Source organism: Triticum urartu, chromosome 2A (genome assembly GCF_056163025.1).
Source record: "Triticum urartu cultivar PI428250 chromosome 2A, HENAU_Tu73, whole genome shotgun sequence".
Taxonomy (NCBI): domain Eukaryota; kingdom Viridiplantae; phylum Streptophyta; class Magnoliopsida; order Poales; family Poaceae; genus Triticum; species Triticum urartu.
In genome coordinates, this window is record NC_141874.1 from 704,439,377 (window position 1) to 704,453,378 (window position 14,002).

The 14,002-nt window shown below is 47.2% G+C and overlaps 1 protein-coding gene across 1 annotated transcript; it reads left to right on the forward strand.

Moving 5' to 3' along the window:
- Positions 1 to 10,345: 10,345 nt before the first annotated feature.
- LOC125539885 (myb family transcription factor RLI1) lies at positions 10,346 to 13,495 on the forward strand. Its single transcript, XM_048703424.2, has 8 exons — positions 10,346 to 10,796; positions 11,274 to 11,893; positions 11,997 to 12,207; positions 12,322 to 12,398; positions 12,527 to 12,584; positions 12,726 to 12,786; positions 12,937 to 13,006; positions 13,120 to 13,495. The coding sequence occupies exons 1-8, from the start codon at positions 10,787 to 10,789 to the stop codon at positions 13,339 to 13,341; spliced, it is 1,329 nt and encodes a 442-aa protein (XP_048559381.1). The 5' UTR covers positions 10,346 to 10,786; the 3' UTR covers positions 13,342 to 13,495.
- The last annotated feature ends 507 nt before the right edge of the window (positions 13,496 to 14,002 follow it).

The following is a 14,002-nucleotide window of genomic DNA, read 5'->3' on the forward strand; positions in this document are numbered from 1 at the left end:
GATCTATCAATCTACTACAAATTTACCTCACGTTTGTTTGCCTATCTTGAGGCGTCGTACCCCGGAAGGGATTGACAACCCCTTTAACATGTCGGGTTGCGAGAAGTTGTTATTTGTGTGCAGGTGATGTTGACGTTGTGTTGCTTGGTTCTCCTACTGGTTCGATAACCATGGTTTCATATCTGAGAGAAATACCTACCGCCGCTGTGCTGCATCATCCCTTCCCCTTTGGGGGAAATACCGACGTAGCTTCAAGCGACATCACATGCCGATGCACAGGAAGAGAGTTAGACTTCTTCATTGCATGATATATGTTGCTTTGTTCTCACTACTAAATGTCAAATCATTGTTAATTAAAAATGGCTTTGATATACCTTGGGATCCGGGTGGATTCATTACTTGAACACTTTATGCCAAGTCATCTTGTGAGGAACCAAGAACAAGAAAATTAGTATGGTATTTTATTTTCCCACACAAGACTTCAACATCTCTAACAATCCCAAGTGGTGTGATAGTGTCTCTATTAGCAAGTTTAATAGTAACATCCATGTCCTCTATTTCACCGGGTGTTATTTCATTCATAATTTCTTGATATAAGGTAAAAGTAATAGCACTCACGCTAGCACCTATGTCGCATAAACCATGATAACGGTGAACTCCTATTTTAACTGAGACAACAGGCATGCCAACAATAGGTCTATGTTTATCTTTTTCATCGGGTTTGGTCATTCTAGCAGCTTCATCATAGAAGTAAATAGCATGTCCATCTATATTTTCTACCAGGAGATATTTAACCATAGTAACACTAGGTTCTACTTTGATTTGTTCAGCAGGTTTGGAAGTTCTAATATAACTTTTGTTGACCACAGTTGAAACTCTAGCATGTCCCTTTATCCTAACAGGGAAAGGTGGTTTTCAATATAAGTAGTAGGAACAACTGGATCAACATTATAAATAATAGTTTCATCTCTAGCTATTAACGGTTCTTTAATTTCTTCTTTAATAGATGGGTGATATTTAAACCACTTCTCTTTAGGGAGATCAACATGAGTAGCAAATGATTCACAAAAGGAGGCGACTATCTCATAGTCAAGTCCATATTTAGTGCTAAACTTTTGAAAAGCATCAGTATACATAAAAGACTTAACACAATCATACTTAAGCTTAATACCTGACTCTTTACCTTCTTCGAGTTCCCAATCTTCGGAGTTGTGTTTAATTATTTCAAAAAGATCCCACCGGAAGTCAATAGTCTTCTTCATAAAGGAACCAGTACAAGAAGTATCAAGCATGGATTGATCATCACGAGAAAGTCGAGAATAAAAATTCTGAATAATAATTTCTCTTGAGAGCTCATGATTGGGGCATGAATATAACATTGACTTAAGCCTCCCCCAAGCTAGAGTGATACTTTCTCCTTCACGAGGCCAAAAATTATATATATAATTCCGGTCGCAATGAACTAGATGCATAGGATAAAAATGTTGGTTAAATTCCAATTTCAATCGATTCCAATTCCAAGATCCAATATCATCCCATAGCCTATACCATGCCAATGCTTTTCACTTTAAGATAAAGGGAAAGCCTTTTTCTTAGCTTCATATCTGGGTAAACCTGCAAGCTTAAATAATCCACAAATTTTATCCACATATAACAAGTGCATATCAGGATGTTCGGTTCCATCTCCTGCATAAGGATTAGCTAGCAGTTGTTCTATCATACCGAAGGAATTTCATAACCAATATTTTCAGTAGGTGCAGTAGGTTGAGGGGTAACTAATTGTGGTTCCGGTCGAGGTGAAGATACCCCGAACAAACCCCTCAAAGGATTATTTCCATAGTAACAAGTGACAGTAAATTTCAGCACGTAGTAATAATTTTTCCTTACCGATTTCCTCTTACTAAGAGCGCTTCACTCCCTAGCAACGGTGCCATAAAAGAGCCTTAATGAACCACAAGTATAGAGGACCAATCGTAGTCCTTTTTATAAGTAAGAGTGTCGAACCCAACGAGGCGCAGAAGGAAATGGCAAGTGGTTTTCAGCAAGGTATTGTCTACAAGCACTGAAATTATAAGTAACGAGTAGTTTGATAGCAAGATAATTGGTAACGAGCAAGTGACGATAATAGTAACAAAAGTGCATTAAGGTAGCCCAATCCTTTTGAGGCAAAGGACATGCCAAAACGGTCTCTTATGATAAGCACAACGTTTTTTAGGGTACACGGGAATTTCATCTAGTCACTTTCATCATGTTGGTTTGATTTGTGTTCGCTATTGATAATTTGATATGTGGGTGGACCGGTGCTTAGGTGATGTTCTTACTTGAACAAGCCTCCTAGTTATGATTAACCCCCTCGCAAGCATCTGCAACTATGAGAAAAGTATTAAGAATAAATCTAACCATAGCATTAAACTTTTGGATCCAAATCAGTCCCTTACGGAATAGCGCATAAAGTAGGGTTTAAGCTTGTGTCACTCTCGCAACCCATCATATAATAACTACTCCACAATGCATTCCCTTAGGCCCAAATATGGTGAAGTGTCATGTAGTCGACGTTCACATGACACCACTAAGGGAGTAACAATATACATACCATCAAAATATCGAACACATATCAAGTTCACATGATTACTTGCAACAAGATTTCTCCCGTGACCTCATGAACAAAAGTAACTACTCACAAATGATAATCATGCTCAAGATCAGAGGGGTATTAAATAGCATATTGGATCTGAACATATAATCTTCCACCAAATAAACCATATAGTAACCAACTACAAGATGTAATCAACACTACTAGTCACCCACAAGTACCAATCTATAGTTCCGGTATAAAGATTGAACACAAGAGATGAACTAGGGTTTAAGAGGAGATGGTGCTGTTGAAGATGTTGATGGAGATTACCCTCCCCAAGATGGAAGAGTTGTTGGTGATAATGATGACGATGGTTTCCCCCTTCGGGAGGGAAGTTCCCCCGGCAGAATCGCTCCGCCAGAGGGCAAAAGTGCTCCTGCCCAAGTTCCGCCTCGAGACGGCGGCGCTTCGTCCCGAATGTCCTCTCTTTATTTTTTTTCTAGGTCAAAATAATTTATATACCAGAAGTGGGGCACCGGAGGTGGGCCGAGGAGGACACAACCCACCAGGGCGCGCCTAGGTGGGTTGTGCCTACCTGGTGGGCCCCCTCTGGTACTTATTGGCTCCAATATTTCTTATATATTCCATCAAAAATCTCCGTAAAGTTTCAGCTCATTTGGAGTTGTGCAGAATAGGTAGCCTGACGTAGCTTTTTCAGGTCCAAATTTCCGACTGCCGGAATTCTCCCTCGTTGTGTGTACCTTACATATTATGAGAGAAAATGCATTAGAATTACTCCAAAAAGCATTACTATGGATAAAAACAATATAAATAACAGTAGAAAAACATGATGCAAAATGGACGTATCACAAACCTCCCGTAAAGGTCCGAACTACGTGGTCCAGACGCTTTTTACATCCCAACGTGGTCTTCTAAACATCCACAGACCGGTCGGTATGTCTGTTTCCCTATAAACCGGAAGCAAATTTGTTGGAGCTTTACGGGAGTCCAGACACCATGTGGGAGTCCACTTGGCCAACTTTCAGCTTGATGGCATGCCCTCATAGCTTATGTGTTTTGTTCTCTAGGTCGGCCCACCTCCGCTATCCAGATTTGATGTATGTTTATGAGACATGGTTGGATGGCCGACTCCAGTAACATGTCTGCGGACACACCCGGATGTGGTCCGTAGACCGATAATGTCTCTGTTTTAGGGGATAGCATTGGAGCTACCCTAATTACTGCATTTTTGACACAATATTTATTTACTCTTCAAAATTTGGTTATTGACGAAAAAGGGTTTCCCCTCACTTTGTATATAAAGCAACCATCACCGAATAAGCCAAAACCAACCCCCCCCCCCGCCGCCCGCCCACACACACACACAAACACCACACCACATGATACCACGCACACCCAAGGCTGGACAGCAACACCACCCCAACAAACTCGAAGCAAACATCAGATGAAACACTAAGCACTACTACGAAGTCGTCGGGGCCCTTAACCGTGGGTGAGCCACCGCGAAGAGGAGAAGCCGTGTATGACAAACAATGGGCTCCAAGGCGGCGCCTTCAGCAAGGGAACGACACCGTAGCGTCGCCACCGCCCAATCCAAGGATTAGGGTTTCCCTCGGAGCACCACGCGATAAATGAGATGCCGCAACAACGCCTTCAAGAAGGGGACGACGCCAGAATGCCGCGGCCGCCGGCGTGGCAAGATAGAGCGGGTTTTCACCCCGGCAAACACTCACCATCACCAGATTGGATTATGGACAACCGCAACACCACCATTGAACAACACGCTCCGGTCAACATGCCACCCACACGACCATGGTGATCGGACAACGTTCGAGCCGCGTGCTCCGCCTATGAGCACCCCGGCTTCCACCAACCGGGCGGCCGCCACGGCATCTGAGCCCAACCCTCATCCATGGATACACCAAACCAACGCGGCCGACCGGAAAGGGGCAGAAGACATCCCTTCCACCCCAAAGCCGACACCTTGGCAGGGTTGGTGGCCTCGGCGGCCAGAACTGGGCTAGGGGAACTTCGGCAACCACCCGACGCAGCCGCCAGATCCAACGGATGGGGCACCCTGCCCCCTTCCTGAAGTCCCCTGCCACCTCCGGCGGACCTCGCGCGCACCCACACCACACCGTGGAGCCACCCCAGCCTGACGAGCCTGTAGTTGAATCCATAGAAGAGGGAGGGAGCTCACCAAAGCCTGTGGAAGATGAGCCGCCATCGGAGCATGTCCCACCGTCACCGCGAGAAGACCAGGCTAGCCACGCCACTGCAAGCCCCACCATGCCAAGTCCTGGATGGGCCTCCGCCGCCACTCGGCGACGCCCACCAGCACCAGGGACCAAATTCGGGAGGATTTGGCCGGAGGCGCGCCGGCCCGCCACCGCCCGATATGACCTCGCCACAGCCGCCGCATCGCAGATGCCCGCCCAGTCGCCGTCGCGACGCCACCAGGTGCCCTTGCCGCTTCTGCTGGCCCCCACCGTAAGCCAGCGCCCCAAACGAGCAGCCGACCCGTGCCAGACGTGGATCTCGTGCGGAGAGGAGAAGAAGGCCCTGCTGCCGCCCTTGCCGGCCGGGCTTTGCTCTGCGGCACTACTGGGTGGCGGCGAGGGAGGAGGTCAGAGGAAGGAGGAGAGGGAAGGTGGCGGGCTAGGGTTCCCCTCGCGTGCTTGCGGGAGCGCTGCAGGAGGGAGGGAGGGAGCTCGCAAAATGGAAAACCCGTGCGGGTTTGTGCTGGGTCGAGAGGTGTTGTCGACGGGTGGAGCTCCGTCACAGCTTATGTGTTTTGTTCTCTAGGTCGGCCACCTCCGCTATCCAGATTTGATGCGCGTTCAAGGGATATGGTGGAATGGCCGACTCCCGTAACATGTCCACGGACACATCCGAACATGGTCCATAGACCGATAGTGTGTCTGTTTTAGGGGATAGCGTTGGAGCTGCCCTAATTACTGTATTTTTGTCACAACATTTATTTACTCTCTAAAACTTGGTTATTTGGGGGAGGAGCTTGCAAAATGGAAAACCCGTGCGGGTTTGTGCTAGGTCGAGAGGTGTTGTCGGCAGGTGGGGCTCCGTCACAGCTTATGTGTTTTGTTCTCTAGGTCGGACACCTCCGCTGTCCAGATTTGATGCGTGTTCAAGGGATATGGTGGAATGGTCGACTCCCGTAACATGTCCATGGACACATCCGAACATGGTCCATAGCTCGATAGTGTGTCTGTTTTAGGGGATATCATTGGAGCTGCTCTAATTACTGTATTTTTGTGACAATATTTATTTACTCTCTAAAACTCGGTTATTTGGGGGAGCTCGCAAAATGGAAACCCCGTGCGGGTTTGCGCTGGGCCGAGAGGTGTTGCCGGCGGGTGGAGCTCCGCGGAGCCGTCGACCAGTAGTCATCATGACGTCGTGTACTGTATGGCCGGTTGATGCCGGCGATGACGAGAAGCGCGCGCGCACACACGAACCCCTCGCCAATTTATAAAGCCAGAACCAATCAACCAAGGCCAACTAGCTGATGGCGACGGCCGAGATGCCATGCCCCCGAGAAGCATTTGGGAAACATGGCCCCTGCCAAATCCGGCAAGCAGATAATGATGCAGAGCTAACCCAGGGTTGACACTTGACAACCCATCCGACACCTGTAAGCTGCGAACCGCACTACCACCACTAGTATACTACCCTCTTGCTTAATGTGGATCGATCGAGGCAGCGACGGCAGATCCAAAGAAGCAATAAAGAGAGAGAGCAGGGTTTCGGGGGGCCAATGAGCCGCGATCAGGGCCGCGCCATGGCCCTTCAGGCCTTGAGGAGCTGGGCATCTCTTCTCCTACCTCTTGCGCCCCTGCGGAAAGGCTATATACATATACATACATATCCGGATGAGATTCTTCTGCCTTTCTCTAATCCATTCCACGTTGGACGCGGGCAGGTCCACATCTGAGCTCGCATAGACATCGTCGCCCATCGGTCGGTCGATCGATCGATCGGGCCTCCCGAATCTTCTCATTTTTTACCATTTCTGGCCTGTGGAGATCTTCAACCATTTGGCGCACGCGACCGAAGATAGTATAAGCGCGTTCATACTTTGCCAAATGCAGCGGCCTTGACATGTGTGTGCGCTCATCCGAGAAAATTGGGATGGCGTTTGGACGTAGAGAGTTGCGTGGTGATGTTATGCAAGGGGCAGTGCCAACCTGCATGTTGAGCCTGGCCTTGCAAGATTGTAAGAATCGTTGTTTTTCCTTTTAACTAATATACAACTCCCTATTTTCCAAAAAGAAAAAATCCGGATGGCGTTTAATTTGAGCGTTTTTCCATCCAAGAGTGATGGCATTAGTTTGAGCTTCGTTTGGTAGTTTCAGTGCCTCACACTCTGGCGAGCTGTGCGTTGTTGGGTGTGACCGGGACAAACAACTTAGACCTTGGTTTCTCATTCTGTTGTCTCGCCAGGAAGATTACAAGGATGGAAAGCTGGCGGCTGGCCGGTGCTCAACAAACACCTGCAATCCCTTTTCAACGGCTGAGTGGCCAGCACCAGTGGATTCCTCAATGGTGCTTTGTCTTTATCATGCTTACTTTGTCTTGATCGATTAATTTTTTTTGTGCCAAAAAAGTTTGTCTTCACAATGCAGTTTAGAGATATCCTTTTCTTTGTGAACGTAGAGATCTCTTTCATTTAAAACAAGGTTGAGAATACTTTTTGTTTGCGTGAAATAAAGCGGATAATCATTTCTTTTTGCGGGAAGGTCGAAGGTCATATATTAGATAAAATCAACCCTTACAACAACTTCATCACAAGAATAAGCTTGAAAAAATCAGCACCGTTTTCGATTCTGCATCCACTGGCGGTGCGCCATGAGCAAAACTCGTTGTCTCCTCTGGGCCTCCTTCTCAATGGAGCAATCTTGAAGAAGTATCGGCCAAGAAGTCGTCGATGTAGACCAGAAAATGCCGGCGATCATTATCTGGACAGAATGTCGTCGCGCAGAAACTGGCATTGATGAGAACTAGAAGGTCATCCCAACTCCTGCAAGACAAAAGGGGGTCATAAACCTCGCTAGTTCCCCGGCGGAGTCCATTTGGCTGAAATTCATTGGACGGAGAAGGAACTGAAGAAAAAATGCAACGATGTCATCCCCTTTGTAGGGCATCGTCGATCACCTAGACAGAAAGAAGATAAAAAGAGGCCCAAGATCTAGCCCTGATTGAAGATCCACACACCCTCTGCCGATGCCAAATGGCATCGCCGGAACAAGTACATGACGGGAAGAATTTAAACCTCACCACCCATGGCGCCATCACCTCACCACTGACAACCAGGCATTTAGACCTAGCCCTAGCTAAAAGCTAGGGAGACCAAGGACTATAGACACAATCCAAATTGGAGTTCCCCCCACCCGGCCGGCGCCGGAAGGCACCTAGAGGCGAGGGGAACCGACAGCAGAGGACTAAGGAGGAACACTTGTCGCCTTTGTTCCTGTGTGAGGAGGAGTACATGCTCGTTTCATTGTAGAGGAAGTACTCATCTATTTAATACAAAGAATAATCATGTTAATGAGAATTATATTGGATCATCATCTTATATTGGGTCCAAGCACTCTATTTTTTGGAAGGAAACAATAATTGACAAAAATCATGGATGCAGGCAATCCTATGACATAACATGCAAAAAATATCCAATAACCATTTGTGTCTTGTATAAAATAACAAAAGATAATTGTATACTGTTGTGGTATTATTTTTTATCTACTGCCATTTTTGTGTAAACCATAGATGGATTTTTATGTGTTGCCATTAAATAGCATGAACTACATCCATACAATGCACATCTATACCAATATAAAAAGACCCAAAGGGGCAGATCCAATTAATCTCAGTCATCAAATCATGTCAATCCAACGACCTAGACTGCTTCAATGTCGAGCGCTCAACACGTTTAGCGTGCAGTTAATTTCATGCCAAACATAGTGCTGATCACATAATAACACGCAAATAATATTCTACTTAATATCCGCATGCACTTAATATACTTCCAAATTAACGTGCCTTGCACGTACACATTGACTAGTTTCTCTAGAACTTCTAAGTTTCTTAGCAAACAAAAAAATAAGTTCAATAATCAACCACGAAGTTAAGTGCATAGTTAATCGGTCTTGATTGTAACTTTAAATAGCCTAAAAAATATGTATATCTAGATGTAACAAATGTGCATATACGTTCCACGAATATACATTTTTAAGTTGGGGATTAAGCAAAAGAAGAGACAAATATGTGGACAGAAAATAGATTTACTATTTTGCCTATGATAGGATTCATATATTTGTCTTTTGGCATAGCTTACAATTTAGTTTGTTTTCTGAAAAGGCAAATTAATGCATTTGAAATAAAACTTTACATAGATATAGAACACGTCTATATGTATGTGTTGAAAAGTTCATTTATTTACTTTTTAAAATGCATTTTGTTTTAATTTTTAAAATATTGTGGAGCCCCAAGTTGTACTCTACTATGACAACTTTTAGATATACACTAAGTATGTACAATTATGCTAGCAAGGGCTACACTCTACTATTACAAATATACTTACACCAATTAAAATGAAGCATCACTTAAGTAGTGGTAACCACGCCAGACTTTGCAGCTCCATCTTACCGGTTGAGCTATGAGCTTCACCTTTCAAATTCCTCCACTCATGACTGAATTTCACCTCCTTGAACTGGATTCCTCTCATATCTATCTCCTTGGTTAACACACTATGGCCCAAGATATGTTTTGGAGATTGCTTTGGTTTGATTTGGAAAGTGCACAGTTGGTATGTGTTTATTTTAAGCATGAAAACTCCATATATATCCATGCTACTTCGTGACAACACATAGAACTCCACGTATGTTCATTTTGGAACCTTAAAAATCTGAAAATAGATGCATATACAAACATGAATATGCACATACAATTTTGAATAAGTGTATATTTTAAGTTGTGGGCTATGCAAAAAACAAAATTATGTGGACCACAAACAGATTTACTATTTCCTATTATGGATCCATAAAATTGTTTTATGTGTAGGTTACAAATTAATGTATTTTCTAATAAAACTTTACAGAGGCGTAAACGCCTATATGTATATGTTGAAAGGGGGAAATATTATATACTGTTTTTCTTTAACTTTTTAAACATTTTGATTTATTTTATTAATATTGGAGCCCCATGGAGCCTAGGAGCCAGATTGCACTCTACTATGCCAAACTTCTAGATATGCACTATGCTTGTACAACTATGCCAGCAAGATTTTACACTCTTCTACAATAAAGATATTTTGGACCAACTAGAATGAAGCATCACTTAAGTATGTTTCCTAAAGGCTACTACAGTAAACCAAATGAGAAACAAAAAAGGTGTCTTCTTCGACGGTGACCGGAACAAAGGAGACGAAAGCATGAGCCGATCGATCTCACCGCATCAGTAAGAACAAAACACATTTAGCTTTGGCTATCGCGCGTTTTTTGCGCTATGTTCTTCCGGTGCGTAATAATTCCGTCCCTTTCGTCGCCGCGGCTCTCGTAATTTACTTGTATGATTCAGATGCGTACGACACGGGTGCACATCACATCCAAGAAAAGGTTCCTGGTCTTGCTGTCCATTCGTCCCTTGTTGGGATTTCAAAAGACAAAAGCAGCACTAAGAAGGGTTCAACATAGGGAAATTTGGAGGTGGATGGATGAGATAGACGCTGATGTGTGGAGACCGTGAGGGGAGGGCCAAAGCTAGCGATGCAGGGAGATGGAATGTGGGAGAGGGCGAAACCTCCAAAGTGGCCGATTGTCCTCTACTCCCTTGTCTGGCATGCCACACCGCAATACATATCTCTCCCTCTTTGCATCTTTATATTCCTGTCAGGGTTGCCCCCATTAGGAACCCCCCACCCAGAGAGCAGCTAGCTCATCATATTCCATTTGGGATGAGAAAAAGGAGCCACCTCTGCACCCACTCCTCCTTCCCAATTCTCCTCCAGATTCCAATCCTTCCTCCGGATACACCGTGAACTTGGACATATATTTTCGTATATAGAGAGAGTGATAGATCGATAGTTTTTTGTAGCTTGCAGCAGGAAGTTTCCATGGCTCGTGGCGGTGTGAATATGTGCTCAGGTTGCAATTAGCTGCTGCTGCTGGTGATCATATGCGTACGGGTAAGGAAACTATTCCCTTGTTCCAACTTGCATTGCCGTGCTTTCCTTGCTTCCTTTCTCCGGCTGCCATAGCTCCTCGATCGTCGTCGTCGCGTCCGCGGCGGCGGCGACGGCTGGAACGTTGGCGATTCCGAAGATTTTGGGTGTGCCCATCGGCGAATTATTCCAATCGTGTTGCGTGCCACGCCTCCGGGGAATCTAGGCCGGTGGTGCTATGCTGCTGTGCATCGATTCCGGTCGAACCTAGCTTGCACTTGTTGCGGCAGCTTCCGCCATATTTAAGCGCCCGCGGTCGCGCTAATCTTCCTTCCCCCCTCCAAATCTCGTCCCAATCTCCTCGCGAAACAATTCTTGATGTTTTCAGGTCGACATCGCATAATGTTCGATGCACCATGCATGCATGCTGTCTGTGCAACGGCGAAATTAAGCCATGGATTAATGGTGCTGTTTTTGGTATTTGATTGTTAATTTGCTCAGTTAACACTGGAGCTTCGAAGAATCAGGCCAAGAAGATTAGGCTGCACGACCGCTACTGCGACGGGATGATGCCGCTGTGCAACCCGAGCTCCGAGGCGAGGCAGCTTTCCGCGTCCTCCACCGGGCTCCAGACGTCGAACCAGGAACTGTTCATGAGTTCCGGGTTTCAGCAACAGCAGCAGCAGCACCACGGCGAGGCTGGCACCGGGTGGCCGCGCGAGGAGTACTACGCGGCGCCGCAGAGGTCGGCGTTCGCGCAGCGCTGCGTCGGCTCAAGCACGGCGGCGTTCTACGCGGCCGAGCACCTGCTCGGCATCGGGCAGTTCGACGGCGCTCCCCTCGGGATGCTCCCGCCGGCGGCGACGATGATGCCAGAGGTGGCGGCCAGGACGCGGCCGGAGAGCGGCGACATGTACATGTCGCACGAGCTCGACCCGGTGATGCTCCGCGCGGACCAGTCGCCGTCAGTGAGGACGTACTACGTGCGGCCGCAGCAGCGGCGGGACCCGGTGGAGCTCGAGCTGCCACTGCCACTGCCGCAACCGCAGCAGCAAGAAAGCGCGCACCATGGCCTGTTCGGCAACCCTCCGGCCATCAAACCGCACTCGTTCTCGCCCCATGTAAGTGAGCTACAGTACACGCAGGCAGCCATGGATGGATAGATCCTTCGGTCCCTGCAAGCTCTCTTGATGGTGATTGACGTTCCATCCGAAATCTCTGAAGGTCCCGTCGATGGAGGCGCCGAGCAGCAGCAGCTTGCTGAGCCAGATGGAGAGCCACCTGTCCGCCAGGAGCAGAGCCGGCGCGCCAGCGACCCCCACCGGCACCGGCAGCGTGTCAGCACCTCCGGCGCCGAGCAAGACGCGGATCCGGTGGACGCCGGAGCTGCACGAGCGGTTCGTGGACTGCGTGAGCAAGCTCGGCGGCGCGGACAGTGCGTACTTTACTATTCTTGATTGATCCAAGAAAAACAACTCCTACTTGCTGTGATCGATCGTGCCGACGCGTGGAGGCCATTATACAATTTCTCACGGCGTCAAACTTGCAGGGGCGACCCCGAAGGGGATCCTGAAACTGATGAACTCGGACGGCCTCACCATCTACCACATCAAGAGCCACCTCCAGGTACAACGACTGGCTTGTGTCCATGCAGTAATAATTCCCAACTTGTTACTACTCCTGTTCATAGCTAGGAAGTTTTATTTCGATCCAAGTTACAGTAGTTAATTTCATTCTCCGTCTGTCGACCACAGAAATACCGGATGGCCAAGTACATGCCGGCACCATCTTCGTCGTCGTCGTCGTCCGAAGGTACCACCACCATACTTGATCTACCCATCACGTCGCCGTTCAGTTCGTTTGTTGCCATCGGCCTCCATGCATGCATCCTACCGGGCAGCGACACATGTGCTCACCGGTAACTCATCCATCCTGTCCCTTGTCGAATCGCAGGGAAGCAGCACGAGAGGAGGGCCGCCGGAAGCGACACCCAGCATGAACTGGACCCGAAAACGTATCTTTCTTTCTACTAATCTCTACTAGCTTTTCCCCCTCTCAACCCATGTGTTTGCTCCTGATGTGTCATGCATAACATACACACACTAGTAGTACATATATTGCCACTAAGCACTGCTGACGACGACGATGCCGATTCTTTGTGCAGTGGGATGCACATCACGGAAGCACTCCGCGTCCAGCTCGACGTGCAGCGCCGCCTCCACGAGCAGCTCGAGGTGCCGTCCCACTCCCACACACACATAGCACCAGGAGGAAATTAGCTAGGCCGTATGATTTGCCTAGTGACGCTAGCTGTTGCTTTTGGTGCGTGCGTACGTGTGTGATGCAGATACAGCGGAAGCTGCAGGTGAGGATCGAGGAGCAGGGCAAGAGGCTGCAGAAGATGTTCGAGGACCAGCTCAAGGTCAGCGGCAACACCGCGCCGGCCGCGGCGGAGACGCCGAGCGAGCAAGAGGAGGATACCATGTTCGTCGATGTCATCGACGATGACGACGAGGTGCAGATAATCTCCGTCACCAGCGGCAGCTATGACGACGACTTAGCCTTGTAAAAACTGCAGATGCTCTGTAGTGACCTAGGCCTTTGATTCGGCAAATGTTGTTTGTTACTACTAGTTTTCTCTTTCTTTTTTTTCTTTCTTACGGTGGTGATGTTGTAGGTTTCAATGTCTATAACAACGATGGCTGTGTGCATTGATCGATGCAGAGGTCAGGGTCTTACTTATTTTCGAGAGATAAAAAGGGCATCATTCTAGCTGAGAAACTAGAGAAGTGTCTCTTATCTATTTTCCACAAGTTCATCGAAAACTCTCCCAAGTTCATGGAATGTTACCTTTCTCGTGAATGCGCAAAGAATTACGTATCTTTTCGTTGATAGGTATAAAAGAGAACAGTAGCAACATAGAGGGGGAGGGGTCGAATGCTACCACCTGGGACCCATGGGTGTTCTGAATGTTTCTCAGTTGCTGTTTCGTCAGAGTTTTACAACTTGCTCAAACCGGAAAGCAGGACAAGTTTTATAGAGGCTTTGGTCTAGTCAGCTCGTCTCAGCGCAGTTAACAGATAGCACCTAGAGAGCAAATGGCAATACTGTACAAGGGAAATGCAGAGCAGATGAACCAGCCACGCCAACTTGTAAAACTGGATTGTCTACTTGACGTCTCCAATTCAATTCTTCTGTTCGTTTCTGATGTGGTAGGTAGCTAGGCCGTC